The sequence below is a fragment of the Bombina bombina genome, chromosome 11 (assembly GCF_027579735.1).
Source record: "Bombina bombina isolate aBomBom1 chromosome 11, aBomBom1.pri, whole genome shotgun sequence".
NCBI classification, from domain to species: domain Eukaryota; kingdom Metazoa; phylum Chordata; class Amphibia; order Anura; family Bombinatoridae; genus Bombina; species Bombina bombina.
This window is the reverse complement of record NC_069509.1, coordinates 86,672,855-86,698,326: the sequence shown is the minus strand read 5'-3', so window position 1 is coordinate 86,698,326 and position 25,472 is coordinate 86,672,855. Positions and strand designations below refer to the sequence as shown.

Sequence of the window (25,472 nt, the reverse complement as noted above, 5' to 3'; positions counted from 1 at the left end):
AGTTGGCTAACTCTTTTACCTTAGACGCCACTTTGCAATTAGCTAGATTAGCGGCGAAAAATTCAGGTTTTGCTATTGTGGCACGCAGAGCGCTTTGGCTGAAGTCTTGGTCAGCGGATGTGTCCTCCAAGAACAGATTGCTTAACATCCCTTTCAAGGGGAAAACGCTGTTTGGCCCTGACTTGAAAGAGATTATTTCAGACATCACTGGGGGAAAGGGCCACGCCCTTCCTCAGGATAGGTCTTTTAAGGCTAAAAATAAAACAAATTTTCGTCCCTTTCGCAGAAACGGACCAGCCTCGAATTCTACATCCTCTAAGCAAGAGGGTAATTCTTCTCAAACCAAGCCAGCCTGGAGACCGATGCAAGGCTGGAACAAAGGTAAGCAGGCCAAGAAGCCCGCTACCGCTACCAAGACAGCATGAGATGCTGGCCCCCGATCCGGGACCGGATCTGGTGGGGGGCAGACTCTCTCTCTTCGCTCAGGCTTGGGCAAGAGATGTTCAGGATCCTTGGGCGCTAGAAATAGTTTCTCAAGGTTATCTCCTGGAATTCAAGGACCTACCCCCAAGGGGAAGGTTCCACAGGTCTCAATTGTCTTCAGACCAAATAAAAAGACAGGCATTCTTACATTGTGTAGAAGACCTGTTAAAAATGGGAGTGATTCATCCTGTTCCATTAGGAGAACAAGGGATGGGGTTTTACTCCAATCTGTTCATAGTTCCCAAAAAAGAGGGAACATTCAGGCCAATTTTGGATCTCAAGGTCCCATCGTTCAAGATGGAAACCATTCGGACAATTCTTCCTACCATCCAGGAAGGTCAATTCATGACCACGGTGGATTTAAAGGATGCGTATCTACATATTCCTATCCACAAGGAACATCATCGGTTCCTAAGATTCGCCTTTCTGGACAAGCATTACCAGTTTGTGGCACTTCCATTCGGACTAGCCACTGCTCCAAGAATTTTCACAAAGGTACTAGGGTCCCTTCTAGCGGTGCTAAGGCCAAGGGGCATTGCAGTAGTACCCTACTTGGACGACATACTGATTCAAGCGTCGTCTCTACCACAAGCAAAGGCTCATACGGACATTGTCCTAGCCTTTCTCAGATCTCACGGGTGGAAAGTGAACGTAGAAAAAAGTTCTCTATTCCCGTCAACAAGAGTTCCCTTCTTGGGAACAATAATAGACTCCTTGGAAATGAAGATTTTTCTGACAGAAGCCAGAAAATCAAAACTTCTAAGCTCTTGTCAAGTACTTCATTCTGTTCTTCTTCCTTCCATAGCGCAGTGCATGGAAGTAATAGGTTTGATGGTTGCGGCAATGGACATAGTTCCTTTTGCGCGAATTCATCTAAGACCATTACAACTGTGCATGCTCAGACAGTGGAATGGGGATTATACAGATTTGTCCCCGACGATCCAAGTAGATCAGAGGACCAGAGATTCACTCCATTGGTGGCTGACCCTGGACAACCTGTCCCAAGGGATGAGCTTCAGAAGACCAGAGTGGGTCATTGTAACGACCGACGCCAGCCTGGTGGGCTGGGGCGCGGTCTGGAAACACCTGAAGGCTCAGGGTCTATGGTCTCGGGAAGAATCTCTTCTCCCGATAAACATTCTGGAACTGAGAGCGATATTCAATGCTCTCAAGGCTTGGCCTCAACTAGCAAAGGCCAAATTCATAAGGTTTCAATCAGACAACATGACGACTGTTGCATATATCAACCATCAGGGGGGAACAAGGAGTTCCCTGGCGATGGAAGAAGTGACCAAAGTAATTCAATGGGCGGAGCTTCACTCCTGCCACTTGTCTGCAATCCACATCCCAGGAGTGGAAAATTGGGAAGCGGATTTTCTGAGTCGTCAGACATTTCATCCGGGGGAGTGGGAACTCCATCCGGAAATCTTTGCCCAAATAACTCAATTATGGGGCATTCCAGACATGGATCTGATGGCGTCTCGTCAGAACTTCAAGGTTCCTTGCTACGGGTCCAGATCCAGGGATCCCAAGGCGACTCTAGTAGATGCACTAGTAGCGCCCTGGACCTTCAACCTAGCTTATGTGTTCCCACCGTTTCCTCTCATTCCCAGGCTGGTAGCCAGGATCAATCAAGAGAGGGCTTCGGTGATCTTGATAGCTCCTGCGTGGCCACGCAGAACTTGGTATGCAGACCTGGTGAATATGTCATCGGCTCCACCATGGAAGCTACCTTTGAGACGGGACCTTCTTGTTCAAGGTCCGTTCGAACATCCGAATCTGGCATCACTCCAACTGACTGCTTGGAGATTGAACGCTTGATTTTATCAAAGCGTGGGTTCTCAGATTCTGTCATTGATACTCTTATTCAGGCTAGAAAGCCTGTAACTAGGAAAATTTACCATAAAGTATGGAAGAAATATATCTGTTGGTGCGAATCGAAAGGATTCCCATGGAACAGGGTAAAAATTCCTAAGATTCTATCCTTTCTACAAGAGGGTTTGGAGAAAGGATTATCTGCAAGTTCTTTGAAGGGACAGATTTCTGCTTTATCTGTTTTACTTCACAAGAAGCTGGCGGCTGTGCCAGATGTTCAGGCTTTTGTTCAGGCTCTGGTTAGAATCAAGCCTGTTTACAAACCTTTGACTCCTCCTTGGAGTCTCAATTTAGTTCTTTCAGTTCTTCAAGGGGTTCCGTTTGAACCCTTACATTCCGTAGATATTAAGTTATTATCTTGGAAAGTTTTATTTTTGGTTGCAATTTCTTCTGCTAGAAGAGTTTCAGAGTTATCTGCTCTGCAGTGTTCTCCTCCTTATCTGGTGTTCCATGCAGATAAGGTGGTTTTGCGTACTAAACCTGGTTTTCTTCCGAAAGTTGTTTCTAATAAAAATATTAACCAGGAGATAGTTGTGCCTTCTTTGTGTCCGAATCCAGTTTCAAAGAAGGAACGTTTGTTGCACAATTTGGATGTAGTTCGTGCTCTAAAATTCTATTTAGAGGCTACAAAGGATTTCAGACAAACATCTTCCTTGTTTGTTGTTTATTCTGGTAAAAGGAGAGGTCAAAAAGCAACTTCTACCTCTCTCTCTTTTTGGCTTAAAAGCATCATCAGATTGGCTTATGAGACTGCCGGACGGCAGCCTCCTGAAAGAATCACAGCTCATTCCACTAGGGCTGTGGCTTCCACATGGGCCTTCAAGAACGAGGCTTCTGTTGATCAGATATGTAAGGCAGCGACTTGGTCTTCACTGCACACTTTTACCAAATTTTACAAATTTGATACTTTTGCTTCTTCTGAGGCTATTTTTGGGAGAAAGGTTTTGCAAGCCGTGGTGCCTTCCATCTAGGTGACCTGATTTGCTCCCTCCCATCATCCGTGTCCTAAAGCTTTGGTATTGGTTCCCACAAGTAAGGATGACGCCGTGGACCGGACACACCTATGTTGGAGAAAACAGAATTTATGTTTACCTGATAAATTACTTTCTCCAACGGTGTGTCCGGTCCACGGCCCGCCCTGGTTTTTTAATCAGGTCTGATGATTTAATTTCTCTAACTACAGTCACCACGGTATCATATGATTTCTCCTATGCAAATATTCCTCCTTTACGTCGGTCGAATGACTGGGGAAGGCGGAGCCTAGGAGGGATCATGTGACCAGCTTTGCTGGGCTCTTTGCCATTTCCTGTTGGGGAAGAGAATATCCCACAAGTAAGGATGACGCCGTGGACCGGACACACCGTTGGAGAAAGTAATTTATCAGGTAAACATAAATTCTGTTTTTTTTTTGGAACATCAGGAAGCGTTATTTAAACTGTCAGTTTGCAAGCAAAAGAAAAAGTGACTATTTTGTATTTAAACAGACAGTAACTTTTTTTGAGTTAATTTTTCAAAATAATTCTTGCAGTTTCGGAGGTACCCTCCCAAGGCCGTGACAAGGCGGGTACTGCTGTTTCATCTGAGGGTGAAATCTCAGATTATGAAGGTTCATTGCCTCTGATGGACTCAGAGGTTGTAACTTTTAGGTTTAAGTTAGAACACCTCCGCCTGCTACTCAGGGAGGTTTTGGTTACTTTAGACGACTGACTCCACGGTTGTGGTGGCCCCTGCGAAGTCTAGTAAATTGGACAGATATTTTGAAGTTCCTTCTTACTCAGATGTATTTCCGGTTCCAAAGCGAGCTTCGGAGATCGTTACTAAGGAGTGGGAGAGACCAGGCATTCCCTTCTCTCCCTCCCCTATTTTTAAAAAGATGTTTCCCATAGCTGACTCTTTCAAGGAGGCTTGGCAAACAGTTCCTAAGGTGGAAGGAACTGTTTCCACCTTATCCAAGAGAACCACTATTCCAATAGAGGATAGTTGTGCTTTCAAGGACCCCATGGACAAGAAGTTAGAGGGTTTACTTAAAAAGATTTATGTTCACCAGGGTCTGCTATTTCAACGTGCGACGTGCATTGCTACTGTCACTAGTGCAGCAGCATATTGGTTTGATGCTCTGTCTGAGTCTCTCAGGACTGAGACTTCTTTGGAGGAGATCCAAGAGGGTTTTTATTCCAATCTGTTCGTGGTTCCCAAAAAGGAGGGAACCTTCAGACCAATTTTAAATCTAAAGAGTCTAAACAAATTTCTCAGAGTCTTAATTTAGTTCTCAAAGTTCTTCAAGGGGTTCCGTTTGAGCCTATGCATTCCTTAGATATTAAGTTGCTATCTTGGAAAGTCTTTTTCTTGTGGCTATTTCTTCTGCTCGGAGAGTGTCAGAACTCTCAGCATTACAGTATGAGTCACTTTAAAAAGTTAGTGTGTGTGAGGCGCTAGGCTGTGCCCACCTTGCCTTTCTACGGTTACTGTCTCCTTCCTAGACAGTTTTAAAGTAGGGAATGAATTAGAAAATATAGTGTAGAGGCGCTTACAGCTGTGGGTAATTAGTCCTAAAAACTAGATCTGTTTTTCATATATATCTCTACAAAACTTCAAGTTGGATCGCAGACTTTATAGCAATAATTGTGTGCTTAAACTTTAAATAATAATCTCTTTACCAACAGGGACATAATATTGCATGAAAAATATTTATTACAATTTTATAATACACTTAGTAATACTTTTCACATCACATTCATACTCTCATCCATAAAAAACACTTTAAAAAACATAAATATCCTAACTAGTATTCCAAATTGTGATATTGTCTTAAAAACAATGTAGCTATATATGCAAAACAATTTAATAAATACAAGGAAAGTCTCAGTATTTACTCCAAATCTCGTGGAGTACGTTTGGCAACAGCTAATAATTAACTTTTCAGACCATGGTTTTAAATTTGTATTCCCTTTTAAGTCTTTTGCGTTCAGAACGACTCTTTTAAATATTCAGGTATGAGTCACTTTACCTTATTTTCCATTCAGATAAGGTAGTTTTACATACTAAATTAGGATTTTTTCCTAAGGTTGTTTCTGATTGGAACATTAATCAGGAGATTGTTGTTCCTTCCTTGTGTCCTAATCCTTCTCAAAAGGAAAGACTTCTGCACAATTTGGACGTGGTCCGTGCTTTAAAGTTTTATTTACAGGCGACTAAGGACTTTCGCCAGTCTTCTTCTTCTTTGTTTGTGGTTTTCTCAGGAAAACGTAAGGGACAGAAAGCTACGGCTACTTCTTTCTTTTTGGCTGAAGAGCATAATACGTTTTGCTTATGAGACTGCTGGACAGCAGCCTCCCGAGAGATTTACGGCTCATTCCACAAGGGCTGTTGCTTTCTCATGGGCATTCAAAAATGAAGCTTCTGTAGAACAGATTTGCAAGGCTGCAATTTGGTTCTCTCTTCACACTTTTTCAAAGTTTTACAAATTTGACACTTTTGCCTCGGCTGAGGCTGTTTTTGGGAGAAAGGTTCTTCAAGCAGTTGTGCCTTCCGTTTAGGTTCACTGTCTTGTCCCTCTCGTATCATCTGTGTACTCTAGCTTGGGTATTGAATCCCATCAGTAATTAAGATGATCCCTGGACTCATTGTGTCAAAAAAGAAATAAATTTATCAGGTAAGCATAAATTTTCTTTTTACTTTAAAAAAATCTCCTCAAAAATCCCACCATTGACAATCTATGCATTACATATCAATCTGCCTCCCTCGCCAATATTAAATAAAAAAAGGAAAACAAGCTCAATTTTTTTCTTTGTAAACAACATTTATGCTTGCCTGTTAAATTAATTTCTTTCAGAATGGTGAGAGTCTACGAGCTCTGCTCCTTTATTTTTATTTAGATGGCAGTAGCACGCACTTTATTTTTCCTGTTTTTCAGTTTGTTCCTCATATACTTGGCTATATGTATGGCTGAGGATCATGGGAAGTTGACAGGATTTGAAGCTCTGGTGTGTTGGGGTATCTTCTGCCTCCTCCTACTGGTCAGTAAGGATATTTCTCACACGTGATAATTCATGGATACTCACCACAAGCTTAATTTTTTAATTCTGGTTGAAGAAAAAAAAAAAACCTATACAAAAACAATGCCCCTCAACCTTTTGCACCAGCCCCCTCATAAGAAACACGTTTAAATAAGCAACACATGTATCTGTCAATTCTTAGGCAACTGATTGCCGCAAAGAGAGAACTTCAACAATTAAAGGGACAGTCTAGTCAAAATTAAACTTTCATGATTCAAATAGGACATGCGATTTTATACAACTTTTCAGTTTACTTTTAACATCAAATTTGCTTTGTTCTCTCTCTATTCTTTGGGGAAAGCTATAGATAACATGCTCACTCCCATGGAGTTATTTATGAGTCAGTACTGATTGGCTTAAATGCAAATCTGTCAAAAGAACTGAAATAATGGTGCAGTTTGCAGAGGCTTAGATACAAATTAATCGCAGTAGGAAAAAGTATATTAATATAATTGTGTTGGTTATAGAAAACTGGGGAAAAGGTATTAAAGGGATTATCTATCTTTTTAAACCATAACAATTCTGGAGTAGAATGTCCCTTTCATTATCAAAACCTTACATGGCTTGATGGGCACTTCTTACTTACCATATTGTCAAGCTGCTCCCACAACAGCTCAATGAGGTTGAGATCTAGTGACTGTGCAATTAAAGACAACATACCAGCTGACTGCTTCTTTCCTAAATAGTTACATAGTTTGCAGCTGAGCTTTTTGTAGGAAGAAATTGGCTCCAGTCAAGTACCGTCCACAGGGTATAGCATGGGGTTGCAAAATGGAGTGATAGCCTTCCTTCCTCAAGTTCCCTTTTTAGTTTGTATAAATCTAGCACTTTATCACCACTAAAACACCCCCAGACCATCACATTTCCACCACCATGTTGACAGATGGCATCAAGCACTTCTCCAGCATCTTTTCATTTAGTCTGTGATTTTGATTTGTGATCCGAACACCTCAAACTTAGATTAGAACACTTTTTCCCCCCAATCTTCCTTTGTCCAGTGTCTGTGTTCTTTTGCCCATCTTAATCTTTTATTTTTATTGGCCAGTCTGAGATATGGCTTTTTTTTTGCAACTCTCCCTAGAAGACCAGCATCCTGGAGTCGCTTCTTCACTGTTGACGTTGAAACTGGTGTTTTGCGGGTGCTATTTAATGGAACTGCCAGTTGAGGACCTGTGAAGTCTGTTTCTCAAACTTGACACTTTACTGTATTTTCTCCAACATAGGTGTGTCCGTTCCACGGCGTCATCCTTACTTGTGGGATATTCTCTTCCCCAACAGGAAATGACAAAGAGCCCAGCAAAGCTGGTCACATGATCCCTCCTAGGCTCCGCCTACCCCAGTCATTCTCTTTGCCGTTGCACAGGCAACATCTCCACGGAGATGGCTCAGAGTTTTTTGGTGTTTAACATGTCTGAACCATCAGATAAGCGATGTTCTATATGTATGAAAGCCAAGGTTTCTCCCCATTTAAATATATGTGATAATTGTGACATAGTGTCCAAACAAAGTAGGGACAATGATGCCACAGATAATAATATTGCCCAAGATGATTCCTCAAATGAGGGGAGTAAGCATGGTACTGCATCATCCCCTTCTGTGTCTACACCAGTTTTGCCCACACAAGAGGCCCCTAGTACATCTAGTGCGCCAATACTTATTACCATGCAACAATTAACGGCTGTTATGGATAATTCTATTGCAAACATTTTATCTAAAATGCCTACTTATCAGAGAAAGCGCGATTGCTCTGTTTTAAACACTGAAGAGCAAGAGGACGCTGATGATAACGGTTCTGACATACCCTCACACCAATCTGAAGGGGCCAGGAGGGAGGTTTTGTCTGAGGGAGAAATTTCAGATTCAGGAAAAATTTCTCAACAAGCTGAACCTGATGTTGTAACATTTAAATTTAAATTAGAACATCTCCGCGCACTGCTTAAGGAGGTATTATCTACTCTGGATGATTGNNNNTTCAGATTCTGTAATAGATACTCTGATTCAGGCTAGAAAGCCTGTAACTAGAAAAATTTACCATAAGATATGGAAAAAATATATCTGTTGGTGTGAATCTAAAGGATTCCCATGGAACAAGATAAAAATTCCTAAGATTCTATCCTTTCTACAAGAAGGTTTGGAGAAAGGATTATCGGCAAGTTCTCTGAAGGGACAGATCTCTGCTTTATCTGTTTTACTTCACAAAAGGCTGGCAGCTGTGCCAGACGTTCAAGCGTTTGTTCAGGCTCTGGTTAGAATCAAGCCTGTTTACAGACCTTTGACTCCTCCCTGGAGTCTTAATCTAGTTCTTTCAGTTCTTCAAGGGGTTCCGTTTGAACCCTTACATTCCGTAGATATTAAGTTATTATCTTGGAAAGTTTTGTTTTTGGTTGCTATTTCTTCTGCTAGAAGAGTTTCTGAGTTATCTGCTCTGCAGTGTTCTCCGCCCTATCTGGTGTTCCATGCAGATAAGGTGGTTTTGCGTACTAAGCCTGGTTTTCTTCCGAAAGTGGTTTCCAACAAAAATATTAACCAGGAGATAGTTGTACCTTCTTATGTGTCCGAATCCAGTTTCAAAGAAGGAACGTTTGTTACACAATTTGGACGTAGTCCGTGCTCTAAAATTCTATTTAGAGGCCACTAAAGATTTCAGACAAACATCTTCTTTGTTTGTTGTTTATTCTGGTAAAAGGAGAGGTCAAAAAGCAACTTCTACCTCTTTCTTTTTGGCTTAAAAGCATTATCCGATTGGCTTATGAGACTGCCGGACGGCAGCCTCCTGAAAGAATCACAGCTCATTCCACTAGGGCTGTGGCTTCCACATGGGCCTTCAAGAACGAGGCTTCTGTTGACCAGATATGTAAGGCAGCGACTTGGTCTTCACTGCACACTTTTGCCAAATTTTACAAATTTGATACTTTTGCTTCTTCAGAGGCTATTTTTGGGAGAAAGGTTTTGCAAGCCGTGGTGCCTTCCATTTAGGTGACCTGATTTGCTCCCTCCCTTCATCCGTGTCCTAAAGCTTTGGTATTGGTTCCCACAAGTAAGGATGCCGCCGTGGACCGGACACACCTATGTTGGAGAAAACAGAATTTATGCTTACCTGATAAATTACTTTCTCCAACGGTGTGTCCGGTCCACGGCCCGCCCTGGTTTTTTTAATCAGGTCTGATGAATTATTTTCTCTAACTACAGTCACCACGGTATCATATGGTTTCTCCTATGCATATTTCCTCCTGTACGTCGGTCGAATGACTGGGGTAGGCGGAGCCTAGGAGGGATCATGTGACCAGCTTTGCTGGGCTCTTTGCCAATTTCCTGTTGGGGAAGAGAAGTATCCCACAAGTAAGGATGACGCCAGTGAGACGGACACAAACCCTACCGTTGGAGAAAGTAATTTATCAGGTAAGCATAAATTCTGTTTTTTCTCTTGCTCAGTTGTGCCCTGGGGCCTCCCACTCCTCTTTCTATCCTGGTTAGAGCTAGTTTTCATTGTTCTGTGAAGGGAGTAGTATACAGCTTTGTACGAGATCTTCAGTTTCTTAGTAATTTCTTGCATGGAATAGCCTTCATTTCTCAGAACAGGAATACACTGACTAGTTTTAGAAGCAAGTTCTTTGTTTCTGGCTATCTTGAGCCTCTAATCGAACCCACAATTGCTGATGCTCTAGTCTAGATAATTAGCTAGTCTAATGAAGGCTAATTTTAATGCTTTTTTAATTAGCACAACCGTTTTCAGCTGTGCTAACATTTGCACAAGGGCTTTCTAATTAGCCTTTGTAAATGATAAACTTGATTAGCAAACACAACGTGCCATTGGAACACAAGACAGATGATTGCTGATTTCGCTTTAAGAGTGGCCTTGCTGATGCAAAAGTATGATTTATTTCTGTCAAATTCTGTGATCTTTGGCATTTTGAATGGAATGATGTGATTGACAGTTGGTCTTATTAGCAAGCTTCCAATGAATTAAACTCATACCACATGTATATGTAATGCTCAAGCTTGTCTTGCACAAACCTGGTGTAATAGACCTTTTTCACAGCAGTCATTTTGACATGAAATAGTAGGACAGATACAGGTGTTGGCAATAACATTAATTATAGTTCCATTCCATTTAGGTTTACAGTAGCCAGATTCCTGCTATTGCTCAAGTTTAAGGGGAGGTCACACTAAATACTTGTCACTTAAGCCTATAGAAGCTGTTTGTTTTTTTTTTTCCGTTTTTTTTAATACTGCATACAAATATCCATCCTGTATTTTCTGGTTGTTTTCTAATAGAGAGACTGAGAAATAATTATATTGTCATTAAACTATTGCTAAAACAACAAATCTAATGGTGACTGAAGACTTTTGCATAGTACTGTATATGTATGTGTGTGTGTATGTATATATATATATATATATATATATGTGTGTGTGTGTGTATATATATATATATATATATATATATATATATATATATATATATATATATATATATATATATTGTTGTTCTCTTGGACTCTCCTCTGAAGAGTGGCAACATGGGGGCCTCAAAACAACTCTCAAATGACCTGAAAGCAAAGATTGTTCAGCATTATGGTTTAGGGGAAGGCTACAAAGAGCTATCGCAGAGATTTAAGCTGTCAGTGTCCACTGTGAGGAACATAGTAAGGAAATGGAAGACCACAGGCACAGTTCTTAAGGTCAGAAGTGGCGGGCCAAGTAAAATATCGGAGAGGCAAAGATTGGGGAGAAAGGTCAAAAACAGCCCACAGACCACCTCCAAAGACCTACAAAATCATCTTGCTGCAGATGGTGTCACTGTGCATCGTTCAACAAGGAGAAGCTGTATGGGAGAGTGATGCGGAAGAAGCCTTTTCTGCACACGCCACAAATAGTCACTTGAGGTATGCAAACGCACATTTGGACAAGCCAGCTTCATTTTGGAAGAAGGTGCTGTGGACTGATGAAACAAAGATTGAGTTATTTGGTCATAACAAGGGGAGTTATGCATGGCGGCAAAATAATACAGCTTTCCAAGACAAACACTTGCTACCTACAGTAAAATTTGATGGATGTTCCATCATGCTGTGGGGCTGTGTGGCCAGTGCCGGTACTGGGAATCTTGTTAAAGTTGAGGGTCGCATTGATTCCACTCTCTCAGCAGATACTTGAGAGTATTGTTGAGGAATCAGTCACAAAATTGAAGTCACGCCGTGACTGGATATTTCAACAAGACAACGACCCAAAACACTGCTCAAAATATACTCTGGCATTTATGCAGAGGAACAAGTACAATGTTCTGGAATGGCCATCCCAGTCCCCAGACCTGAATATCATTGAAAATCTGTGGGGGAATTTGAAGCGGGCTGTCCATGCTCGGCAACCATCAAACCTAACTGAACTGGAGATGTTTTGCAAGGGGGAATGGTCCAAAATACCTTGATCCAGAATCCAGACACTCATTACAGGCTATAGGAAGCGTCTAGAGGCTGTTATTTCTGCTAAAGGAGGCTCTACTAAATATTGTTGAGATATTACTGTTGGGGTGCCCAAATTTATGCACCTGTCTAATTTCGTTTTGATGCATATTGCACATTTTCTGTTAAAGGGACACTCAACCAATTTTTTTTCTTTCGGGATTCAGATAGAGCATACAATTTTAAGCAACTTTCTAAATTACTCCTATTATCAAATTTTCTTCATTCTCTTGGTATCTTTATTTGAAATGCAAGAATGTAAGTTTAGATGCCGGCCCATTTTTGGTGAACAACCTGGGTTGTCCTTGCTGATTGGTGGATAAATTAATCGACCAATAAAAAAGTGCTGTCCAGAGTACTGAACCTAAAAAGAAGCTTAGATGCCTTCTTTTTCAAATAAAAATAGCAAGAGAATGAAGAAAAATTGATACTAGGAGTAAATTAGAAAGTTACTTAAAATTGCATGCTCTATCTGAATCACGAAAGAAAACATTTGGGGTCAGTGTTCCTTTAAGCCAATAAACCTCATTTATATACTGAAATATCACGGTGTCCTTCTGTTATTTGATAGAACAAAATGAAATTGCTGATCCAAAACACCCAATTATTTATAAATGAAAATATAATGCAGATTAGCAATAAGAATACTGAAAAGATCTTTGCTTTTCTGAATTTCAGGAAGGTCCTATGATTCACTCTGGAGCTGTTGTTGCAGCTGGTATTTCTCAAGGAAGATCAACTTCTCTCAAGAGAGACTTCAAGGTGAGCTGTACTTCTACTAAAATTATTTTTTATCTATAATGTGAAATTGTAGCTTACCAAGAACCCCACGACCTTCCCATCAGTAACTTCACTTAATGTATCCCTTTCTATGCTATTCTCTACCACAGTTAATCTCCATGGTACCTTAACACGCTTCCAACCGATTTCAGGGTATTGCAGCGATGCCTCGATATTGAGGCATTGTGCAATACTGATCAACTGATGCAGAGAGGGCCACTCTGCATCGGCCAGCGATGGTGCCAATCATTGGTGGCGTGGGAGGGAGTAAAGTGATCTGGGAGGGGGTAGAGTGGTAGGGGAATGGGGGGGGCAGCTACACTACAGAAAAAGTTAATTTATATAATATATACAAAAAATAGGCCAAAAAATATAGGAAACTGGGTACTGGCAGACAGCTGCCAGTACAAAACATGGCGGCTAACAGGTAGAGAGGGAAGGGTTAGAGAGCCGTTTGTAGGGGGTCAGGGAGGTTGGGAGGTAAGGAGGAATATTAACCTGCAGAAAATTATATATATATATATATATATATATATATATATATATATATATATATATAATAGATGGGGGTGACCTTTGGGGGGAGGGACGAGAGCGGTTTGAGAGGGGTTGGGATGTGTCAGGTGGGAGGTTGATCTCTACACTAAAGCTAAAATTAACCCTACAAGCTACCTAATTAACCCCTTTACTGTGGTGCGCAGCAGCATTTAGCGGCCTTGTAATTACCAAAAAGCAATGCCAAAGCAATATATGTCTGCTATTTCTGAACAAAGGGAATCCCAGAGAAACATTTACAACCATTTTTGCACAAGCTGTAAATAATTTCAGTGAGAAACCAAAAGTTTGTGAAAAAATTAATGATTTTTTTAATTTGATCGCATTTGGCGGTAAAATGGTAGCATGACATATACCAAAATAGAGGTGTTTTATATGTGCGCTAGAAGAAAGCTATAGAGTTAATTGTAATTTCAAATATTTGATGTATATCAAATGATCATGTGAAATGAAAATATTTGCAAAATGTTTTCAAAAATGTGTGCAAAGTGTGTTTGCAAATTATTTGCCGATACAAAATAGAAAACAATAAAATAGAAAATAATTTAAGAATGTGTTATTTGTGCTTGCATGAAACAAAATCTTCAACAAAGGATAACTATTTTTGTGCTCGTATGTAACAAAATCTTCAACAAAGGATAACTATGATATCAAAAAATAGTTGGAAAAAAATGTGTTATTTGTGGTTTCATAAAACAAAATCTTCAACAAAGGATAACTATAATTTGTTATTTTGTGCTTGCATGAAACAAAATCTTTAACAAAGGATAACTATTAAAAATAATAGAATTTTCAACAAAGGCTGACTATAATATCAAAAAAATAGTTGAATTAAAATGTGTTGTATGTGCTTACATAAAACAAAATCTTCAACAAAGGATATCGAAATACCAAAAAAACAGTGTAATAAATATTTATAACAATCTTATGATTGTATTGTTCGTAAAAATTATCTTTACAATTTACGTAATGTGACCAGTCATTTCTTTAGTTTGATTGTAATATATTCAATCAAATAAAAAATAATAATAATAATAATAATAATTTAAAAAATATAAAATTACAAAATATTGCAAATACAATCAGTCTCAAAGCGCTTGAAAAGTCTCCTTTTGCAAAATGGAACCACCTGTATCAGTTAAATCGTTGGAATAGTAACTGAATAACAATGGTTTTAATTAAAAAAGTCCAGCACTTAGGATTTTATCATTTTTCATAGAAAGTTTAATAATGTCCCTTTAGTATTGTGGTACTTTTAACTCTTTAAGCTTAATTCAAGTAGTAGGTGAGATGTTCTAAAATACCTTTATAGGAGTGTACTTGGAATTCACGTTAAAAGTTCATATAAGACTTTGTATACAGCTGATAGCGGTATGCTAGCACACTTCGTCCGGACTCTTACACCCCTTGTTAAAGTGCCTACCTTTTGCTTGATGTTGCTCTTTAGTTATTTACTTCTTCCTGATAATATAAACAGAGCTTCAGCATAGGTGTCTGTTGAGTCTTGTAACGTCTGCTTAACCCACTCACCTCTTCTCCAATGTGGTCTGTTTGGTCCGTGTCACCTGATCCTAACACCAAGTCAGGAGGAATTTCAGGCGTATTGATCCGTAATCTGGGAAGAAAAATCCTTACTCAGCGCAGCGTTTGTGGATGAAAAAGTAGTCCCTTATCATCCAATATAATCCTTCTTTTGTATGCGATTTTCTTTTAAAAAGGTACACTACCAATGCGTTTCACCGATACACGGCTTTATCAAGAATTTAGAACATCTCACCTACTACTTGAATTAAGCTTAAAGAGTTAAAAGTACCACAATACTAAAGGGACATTTTTAAACTTTCTATGAAAAAGGATAAAATCCTAAGTGCTGGACTTTTTAATTAAAACCATTGTTATTCAGTTACTATTCCAACGAGTTAACTGATACAGGTGGGTCCATTTTGCAAAAGAAGACTTTTCAAGCGCTTTCAGACTGATTGTATTTGCAATATATTATATTTTTTAATTTTTTTTTTTTTTTAATTGAATATATTACAATCAAACTAAAGAAATGACTGGTCATATTATGTAAATTTTAAAGAGAATTTTTATGAGCAATACAATCATAAGATTGTTATAAATATTTATTAAACAGTTTCTTGGGGATTTCGATATCCTTTGTTGAAGATTTTGTTTTATGTAAGCACATACAACACATTTTAATTCAACTATTTTTTTGATATTATAGTCAGCCTTTGTTGAAAATTCTATTATTTTTCATAGTTATCCTTTGTTAAAGATTTTGTTTCATGCAAGCACAAAATAACACATTATATTTATCCTTTGTTGAAGATTTTGTTTTATGAAACCATAAAACACCTATTTTTTTCCAACTATTTTTTTATATCATAATTATCCTTTGTTGAAAATGCAAATTTTCTGATAGCATAGTTATTCTTTGTTGAAGATTTTGTTACATACAAGCACAAAAATAGTTATACTTTGTTGAAGATTTTGTTTCATGCAAGCACAAATACAATTATTTTCTATTTCTTTTATGTAATTAGCAAGAGTCCATGAGCTAGTGACGTATGGGATATACAATCCTACCAGGAGGGGCAAAGTTTCCCAAACCTCAAAATGCCTATAAATACACCCCTCACCACACCCACAAATCAGTTTTACAAACTTTGCCTCCTATGGAGGTGGTGAAGTAAGTTTGTGCTAGATTCTACGTTGATATGCGCTCCGCAGCAGGTTGGAGCCCGGTTTTCCTCTCAGCGTGCAGTGAATGTCAGAGGGATGTGAGGAGAGTATTGCCTATTTGAATTTAATGATCTCCTTCTACGGGGTCTATTTCATAGGTTCTCTGTTATCGGTCGTAGAGATTCATCTCTTACCTCCCTTTTCAGATCGACGATATACTCTTATATATATACCATTACCTCTACTGATTTCGTTTCAGTACTGGTTTGGCTTTCTACAACATGTAGATGAGTGTCCTGGGGTAAGTAAGTCTTATTTTCTGTGACACTCTAAGCTATGGTTGGGCACTTTTTTATAAAGTTCTAAATATATGTATTCAAACATTTATTTGCCTTGACTCAGGATGTTCAACGTTCCTTATTTCAGACAGTCAGTTTCATATTTGGGATAATGCATATGAATAAATCAATTTTTTCTTACCTTAAAATTTGACTTTTTTCCCTGTGGGCTGTTAGGCTCGCGGGGGCTGAAAATGCTTCATTTTATTGCGTCATTCTTGGCGCTGACTTTTTTGGCGCAAAATTTTTTTCTGTTTCCGGCGTCATACGTGTCGCCGGAAGTTGCGTCATTTTTGACGTTTTTTTGCGCCAAAAGTGTTGGCGTTCCGGATGTGGCGTAATTTTTGGCGCCAAAAGCATTTAGGCGCCAAATAATGTGGGCGTCTTTTTTGGCGCTAAAAAAATATGGGCGTCACTATTGTCTCCACATTATTTAAGTCTCATTATTTATTGCTTCTGGTTGCTAGAAGCTTGTTCACTGGCATTTTTTCCCATTCCTGAAACTGTCATTTAAGGAATTTGATCAATTTTGCTTTATATGTTGTTTTTTCTATTACATATTGCAAGATGTCCCACGTTGACACTGAGTCAGAAGATACTTCTGGAAAATCGCTGCCTGGTGCTGGAGCTACCAAAGCTAAGTGTATCTGCTGTAAACTTATGGTATCTGTTCCTCCAGCTGTTGTTTGTACTGATTGTCATGACAAACTTGTTAATGCAGATAATATTTCCTTTAGTACTGTTACATTACCTGTTGCTGTTCCGTCAACATCTAATACTCAGAGTGTTCCTGATAACATAAGAGATTTTGTTTCTAAATCCATTAAGAAGGCTATGTCTGTTATTCCTCCTTCTAGTAAACGTAAAAAGTCTTTTAAAACTTCTCATTTTTCAGATGAATTTTTAAATGAACATCATCATTCTGATTCTGATAATGGTTCTTCTGGTTCAGAGGATTCTGTCTCAGAGGTTGATGCTGATAAATCTTCATATTTATTTAAAATGGAATTTATTCGTTCTTTACTTAAAGAAGTCCTAATTGCATTAGAAATTGAGGATTCTAGTCCTCTTGATACTAAATCTAAACGTTTAGATAAGGTTTTTAAATCTCCTGTAGTTATTCCAGAAGTTTTTCCTGTCCCTGGTGCTATTTCTGAAGTAATTTCCAGGGAATGGAATATTTTGGGTAATTCATTTACTCCTAAACGTTTTAAGCAATTATATCCTGTGCCATCTGACAGATTAGAGTTTTGGGACAAAATCCCTAAGGTTGATGGGGCTGTCTCTACTCTTGCTAAATGTACTACTATTCCTACTGCAGATAGTACTTCCTTTAAGGATCCTTTAGATAGGAAAATTGAATCCTTTCTAAGAAAAGCTTACTTGTGTTCAGGTAATCTTCTTAGACCTGCTATATCTTTAGCGGATGTTGCTGCAGCTTCAACTTTTTGGTTAGAAGCTTTAGCGCAACAAGTTACAGATCATAATTCTCATAGCATTATTAATCTTCTTCAACATGCTAATAATTTTATTTGTGATGCCATCTTTGATATCATTAGAGTTGATGTCGGGTATATGTCTCTAGCTATTTTAGCTAGAAGAGCTTTATGGCTTAAAACTTGGAATGCTGATATGTCTTCTAAGTCTACTCTGCTTTCCCTTTCTTTCCAGGGTAATAAATTATTTGGTTCTCAGTTGGATTCTATTATCTCAACTGTTACTGGAGGGAAAGGAACTTTTTTACCACAGGATAAAAAAATCTAAAGGTAAATTTAGGTCTAATAATCGTTTTCGTTCCTTTCGTCACAACAAGGAACAAAAGCCTGATCCTTCATCCTCAGGAGCGGTATCAGTTTGGAAACCATCTCCAGTCTGGAATAAATCCAAGCCTTTTAGAAAATCAAAGCCAGCTCCTAAGTCCACATGAAGGTGCGGCCCTCATTCCAGCTCAGCTGGTAGGGGGCAGATTACGTTTTTTCAAAGAAATTTGGATCAATTCCGTTCACAATCTTTGGATTCGGAACATTCTTTCAGAAGGGTACAGAATTGGCTTCAAGATAAGGCCTCCTGCAAAGAGATTTTTTCTTTCCCGTGTCCCAGTAAACCCAGCGAAGGCTCAAGCATTTCTGAAATGTGTTTCAGATCTAGAGTTGGCTGGAATAATTATGCCAGTTCCAGTTCTGGAACAGGGGCTGGGGTTTTATTCAAATCTCTTCATTGTATCAAAGAAGGAGAATTCCTTCAGACCAGTTCTGGATCTAAAAATATTGAATCGTTATGTAAGGATACCAACATTCAAAATTGTAACTGTAAGGACTATCCTGCCTTTTGTTCAGCAAGGGCATTATATGTCTACAATAGATTTACAGGATGCATATCTGCATATTCCGATTCATCCAGATCACTATCAGTTTCTGAGATTCTCTTTCCTAGACAAGCATTACCAGTTTGTGGCTCTACCGTTTGGCCTAGCAACAGCTCCAAGAATTTTTACAAAGGTTCTCGGTGCCCTTCTGTCTGTAATCAGAGAACAGGGTATTGTGGTATTTCCTTATTTGGACGATATCTTGGTACTTGCTCAGTCTTCACATTTAGCAGAATCTCATACGAATCGACTTGTGTTGTTTCTTCAAGATCATGGTTGGAGGATCAATTTACCAAAAAGTTCATTGATTCCTCAGACAAGGGTAACCTTTTTAGGTTTCCAGATAGATTCAGTGTCCATGACTCTGTCTTTGACAGACAAGAGACGTCTAAAATTGATATCAGCTTGTCGAAACCTTCAGTCTCAATCATTCCCTTCGGTAGCCTTATGCATGGAAATTCTAGGTCTTATGACTGCTGCATCGGACGCGATCCCCTTTGCTCGTTTTCACATGCGACCTCTTCAGCTCTGTATGCTGAACCAGTGGTGCAGGGATTACACAAAGATATCTCAATTAATATCTTTAAAACCGATTGTACAACACTTTCTGTCGTGGTGGACAGATCACCATCGTTTAGTTCAGGGGGCTTCTTTTGTTCTTCTGACCTGGACTGTAATTTCAACAGATGCAAGTCTTACAGGTTGGGGAGCTGTGTGGGGGTCTCTGACAGCACAAGGGGTTTGGGAATCTCAGGAGGTGAGATTACCGATCAATATTTTGGAACTCCGTGCAATTTTCAGAGCTCTTCAGTCATGGCCTCTTCTAAAGAGAGAATCGTTCATTTGTTTTCAGACAGACAATGTCACAACTGTGGCATACATCAATCATCAAGGAGGGACTCACAGTCCTCTGGCTATGAAAGAAGTATCTCGAATTCTGGTATGGGCGGAATCCAGCTCCTGTCTAGTTTCTGCGGTTCATATCCCAGGTATAGACAATTGGGAAGCGGATTATCTCAGTCGCCAAACGTTACATCCGGGCGAATGGTCTCTTCACCCGGAGGTTTTTCTTCAGATTGTTCAAATGTGGGGACTTCCAGAAATAGATCTGATGGCCTCTCATCTAAACAAGAAACTTCCCAGGTATCTGTCCAGATCCAGGGATCCTCAAGCGGAAGCAGTGGATGCATTGTCACTTCCTTGGAAGTATCATCCTGCCTATATCTTTCCGCCTCTAGTTCTTCTTCCAAGAGTAATCTCCAAGATTCTGAAGGAATGCTCGTTTGTTCTGCTGGTAGCTCCAGCATGGCCTCACAGGTTTTGGTATGCGGATCTTGTCCGGATGGCCTCTTGCCAACCGTGGACTCTTCCGTTAAGACCAGACCTTCTGTCGCAAGGTCCTTTTTTCCATCAGGATCTCAAATCCTTAAATTTAAAGGTATGGAGATTGAACGCTTGATTCTTAGTCAAAGAGGTTTCTCTGACTCTGTAATTAATACTATGTTACAGGCTCGTAAATCCGTATCTAGGGAGATATATTATAGAGTCTGGAAGACTTATATTTCTTGGTGTCTTTCTCATCATTTTTCCTGGCATTCTTTTAGAATTCCGAGAATTTTACAGTTTCTTCAGGATGGTTTGGATAAAGGTTTGTCTGCAAGTTCCTTGAAAGGACAAATCTCTGCTCTTTCTGTTCTTTTTCACAGAAAGATTGCTAATCTTCCTGATATTCATTGTTTTGTACAAGCTTTGGTTCGTATAAAACCTGTCATTAAGTCAATTTCTCCTCCTTGGAGTTTGAATTTGGTTCCGGGGGCTCTTCAAGCTCCTCCGTTTGAACCTATGCATTCATTGGACATTAAATTACTTTCTTGGAAAGTTTTGTTCCTTTTGGCCATCTCTTCTGCCAGAAGAGTTTCTGAATTATCTGCTCTTTCTTGTGAGTCTCCTTTTCTGATTTTTCACCAGGATAAGGCGGTGTTGCGAACTTCTTTTAAATTTTTACCTAAGGTTGTGAATTCTAACAACATTAGTAGAGAAATTGTGGTTCCTTCATTATGTCCTAATCCTAAGAATTCTAAGGAGAAATCATTGCATTCTTTGGATGTAGTTAGAGCTTTGAAATATTTTGTTGAAGCTACTAAGAATTTCCGAAAGACTTCTAGTCTATTTGTTATCTTTTCCGGTTCTAGGAAAGGTCAGAAGGCCTCTGCCATTTCTTTGGCATCTTGGTTGAAATCTTTAATTCATCATGCTTATGTCGAGTCGGGTAAAACTCCGCCTCAAAGGATTACAGCTCATTCTACTAGGTCAGTTTTTACTTCCTGGGCGTTTAGGAATGAAGCTTCGGTTGATCAGATTTGCAAAGCAGCAACTTGGTCTTCTTTGCATACTTTTACTAAATTCTACCATTTTGATGTTTTCTTCTTCTGAAGCTGTTTTTGGTAGAAAAGTACTTCAGGCAGCTGTTTCAGTTTGAATCTTCTGCTTATATTTTCAGTTTTTTTCTTTATAAGATTTAAACTTTATTTTTGGGTGTGGATTTTTTTCAGCGGAATTGGCTGTCTTTATTTTATCCCTCCCTCTCTAGTGACTCTTGCGTGGAAGATCCACATCTTGGGTAGTCATTATCCCATACGTCACTAGCTCATGGACTCTTGCTAATTACATGAAAGAAAACATAATTTATGTAAGAACTTACCTGATAAATTCATTTCTTTCATATTAGCAAGAGTCCATGAGGCCCACCCTTTTTTTGTGGTGGTTATGATTTTTTTGTATAAAGCACAATTGTTCCAATTCCTTATATTTATGCTTCGCACTTTTTTCTTATCACCCCACTTCTTGGCTATTCGTTAAACTGAATTGTGGGTGTGGTGAGGGGTGTATTTATAGGCATTTTGAGGTTTGGGAAACTTTGCCCCTCCTGGTAGGATTGTATATCCCATACGTCACTAGCTCATGGACTCTTGCTAATATGAAAGAAATTAATTTATCAGGTAAGTTCTTACATAAATTATGTTTTTGTATCGGCAAATAATTTGCAAACACACTTTGCACACATTTTTGCAAATATTTTCATTTCACTTTATGATCATTTGATATACATCAAATATTTGAAATTACAATTAACCCTATAGCTTTCTTCTAGCGCACATATTCACTATTTTCTATCCAAAAAATATACCAAAATGGACCTAGATCAATACTTTGGGTTGTACTTATTGCCCTATAACTTACAAAAAAAGCAAAGAACATGTAAACACTGGGTATTTCTAAACTCAGGACAAAATTTTTAAACTATTTAGCATGGGTGTTTTCCGGTGGTTGTAGATGCGTAAGATTTTAGGGGTCAAAGTTAGAAAAAGTGTGTTCCCCCCCCCCCCCCCCCCCAATTTTTTCATCATATTATATCATTTTTTTATAGTAAATTATAAGATATGCTGAAAATGATTTTTTTTAAAAAGTTCATTTAGTGGTGAGAAAAATTGTATATAATATGTGTGGGTACAGTAAATAAGTAAGAGGAAAATTACAGCTGTAAAAACAGCCCTGGTCCTTAATGGTAAGACAATTGAAAAATGGTCTGGTCACTAAGGAGTTAAATACACACCTATTAAAATGTTTCTAGTAAAAGTTCAATGTTTCATACTGAAGAGTTCAGTGACTTTAAATGTGGCACTCCCAGGAAAGATCCAGCACCAAAAGCAAAACCGTGTGCAAGCCAAAAGGTTACTGCATGCCTTTTAAGATACAAAAGTCCAAAGAAAAGGCAGCACCACCGAAATTATCATCAAACTTCTTTTATTCCTTCAGCTTAGAGCAGGTACAAAACAGCAGGACTACGTTTCGGGTTGTTAACATGACTAAGGGTTAACTACCCGAAACGTAGTCCTGCTGTTTTGTACCTGTTCCAAGCTGAAGGAATAAAAGAAGTTTGATGATAATTTTGGTGGTGCAGCCTTCTCTTTGGACTTTTAAATGTGGCACTTTCATAGGATGCCATATTTGCTACAAGTCAGCTTGTGAAATTTCTGCTCTTCTAGATGTGCCCTGGTCAACTGTAAATGCTATTATTGTGATGTGGAAGTGTCTAGAAGCAACAATATCCAAGCCACAAAGTTGTAGGCAACACATACTCAAAATGGGTCCAAGTTCTGACGCCCATAGCGTATAAAAATTTGCTTCCATTTGCTTTATCACTCACTACAGAGTTCCAAAGTGCCACACATCCACTTAATTCTTTAGTAGTGGAAACTTGTTCTCTGGAGTGATGAATCATGCTTCACTCTGACAATCTGGGTGTGAAAATACCAGGAGAACACTACCTACCAGAGGGCATAGTGCCTACTAATAAGTTTGGTGTAGGAGGTATAATGGTCTAGGGCAGTTTCGAGCTAGGCCCCTTAGTTCCAATGAAGTGCCATCTTAATGCTACAGGGTTCAAAAACATTTAAGACAGTTTGGTGCTTCCAACATTGTGGCAATAGTGTTGGAAAGACCAGCATGACTTGTGCACAAAGTGAGATCATAAATACATAGTTTGATGAGTTTGATGTGAAGAAATTTGAGTGCCCTGTACAGATCTTTGTCTTTAACCCCATTAAACCCATTTTGGATGAATCAGAATGTCAAATACAAGCCAGAACTACTCTTCCAACATCAGTTCCTGACCCTTTTAGTTGAATGGGCACACAAACCCACAAACTGACTCAAAAATCTTGTAGAAAGCCTGTCCAGAAGAGTGGTGTCTGTTTCTAGCCGCAAACTGGAGCCCAACCTCATATTAATGCCCAATGTTTTGTAAAAGGATGTCCAACAGGCTCATATAGGTATGATGGTCAGATGTCTACATAGGTTTTGTTTCTGTTTGATTCTTTTGTGATCTAATGCATTTGTATTCTAGATAATTTCATGCACCTGAAAAGACTAAACTGGACCATATTAGACAAACAGAATAATTTACCAAAAGTTAGCTCATTTCCATGACACCACTAGTTGTAAATTTGTGTAAAGTTGTTGCTGCTATAAAGTGCTCCTGAGCCTACCACTGCATAGTTTCATGAAAATTAGTCTTATAATCATTTAAAATTGTTGCCAGCAGTGTCCCTTTTAATTTCATTGCAAGCAAGGACAACTTCAGAGTATGAAATTACTTTCAAATGTTGACTTAAATTTTTCTATTTATAGATCTTTGAGTACTTTCGCAGAGACACAGAGAAGAGAGATTTTGTGTCTGCAGGTGCTGCAGCTGGAGTTTCAGCAGCTTTTGGTGCCCCAGTTGGTAAGGCATTTTGGCAATTTTTTTTAGTCTAATCATTCCTATTCTATGAATATGTCCCACCTCAGATGGGACTTAGAGGTTCGATCACTAGAAAATTAATCTCCCCTTTAAATATATCTTAAGCATTGGTCTCCCCATAAAAATAGTTAAATCTATTCCATTATCTCTCCATGAGAAAGAAGCACTTGTTTATTCAACCCAATTGAGTTGTCTCTCATTTGTAAATTTACTTCACCTCTTTTTACGGAGAAGACGGTTTTATTTTCCTGTGACCGCTAGTAGCCTTGCAGCTCGGTCAGTACATAATTGAATGTTTAGCTTCTAAGAAATGCTGCGCAACCAGGTGTTCACTTGTCCCTTCTTTCAGCAGTTGTCTAATAGTCGATTTATGGTTAGCCATCCTCTCCTTAAAGGGACTTTCTGTTTTACCATCATACGTCAGTCTACATGGACATTTGATAATATAAACCACCATATCAGAAGAAAAATTAATATATGTCTCAAGAATATCTTTTGCCTGTGTGGGGGATATCCAAGGGATTTCAATTATTAAACTCTTACAAGTCACACAATTGTCGGAACGGTAACAAACTGGTTTAATGTCCCATCTCTTTAGCTCTTAACAGTTAACTGAATCGATCTTAACAGATTCTTAAAGTTTTTTTCCCCTCTCTTAAAACCAACGAAGTAGTGACCCTTAAAAGTTTTTTGTTTTTGTTTTGTCATCAAAATTATTTTTTTCATTTGTAAAGTCTGTATATTGTAAGTAGGAGTGAAGACACAATTAGGTGGATCATCAGGGTTTACAAAAACTCTTAGTCACATCACATCTGCTGTTATCTTCATCTATACAGCTTTTTTAGCTTTATTTAAACTTATTCACTATGTCTCTCTCGCTGGTTTTCTCTTGTAAGGTGTATCCACTCCACGGATCATCCATTACTTGTAGGATATTCTCCTTCCCAACAGGAAGCTGCAAGAGGATCACCCACAGCAGAGCTGTCTATATAGCTCCTCCCCTAACTGCCACCTCCAGTCATTCTCTTTGCAGCTCTCGACAAGCATGGAAGCAGTTAGAGAGATGTGGTGTAATTTAGTTGTTTTTTCTTCAATTCAAAAGTTTGTTATTTTCAAATGGTCCCGGAGTTTTACTATTTTGGTCTCAGGCAGAAAATAGAAGAAGAATCTTCCTGTGGTCTTTGATGATCTTAGCAGGTTGTAACTAAGATCCATTGCTGTTCTCACACATAACTGAAGAGAGAGGTAACTTCAGCTTGGGGAATGGCGTGCAGGGTATCCTGCTATGAGGTATGTGCAGTTTAAATTTTTCTAGAGAAATGAATATGCTAGAAAATGCTGTTGATACCGGATTTATCTGAGGTAAGCCTGATTACAGTGATTTAATAATGACTAGTATCATGCTTGCTGTTAAAGGTAATACCCTTATTATTTTTTCATCTACTGAAATATAAGTTGTTTGCTGGAAGTGCTTAAAGGTTTTTTTATATGCATTTTGGTGATAAAACTTTATTGGGACCCAGTTTTTTCCACATGGCTGGCTAATTTTGCCTAGGGAAAGTTTTGTTTGAC

The 25,472-nt window shown here is 38.8% G+C and overlaps 1 protein-coding gene across 1 annotated transcript in view; it reads left to right on the top strand.

Moving 5' to 3' along the window:
• Positions 1-25,472, top strand: part of CLCN7 (chloride voltage-gated channel 7) — a 373,281-nt gene that overhangs the window by 136,065 nt on the left and 211,744 nt on the right. The window contains exons 9-10 of the mRNA XM_053694644.1: positions 12,551-12,634; positions 23,789-23,882. Coding sequence (XP_053550619.1) covers positions 12,551-12,634; positions 23,789-23,882 — 178 coding nt within the window. The remainder of the gene's footprint in view (positions 1-12,550; positions 12,635-23,788; positions 23,883-25,472) is intronic.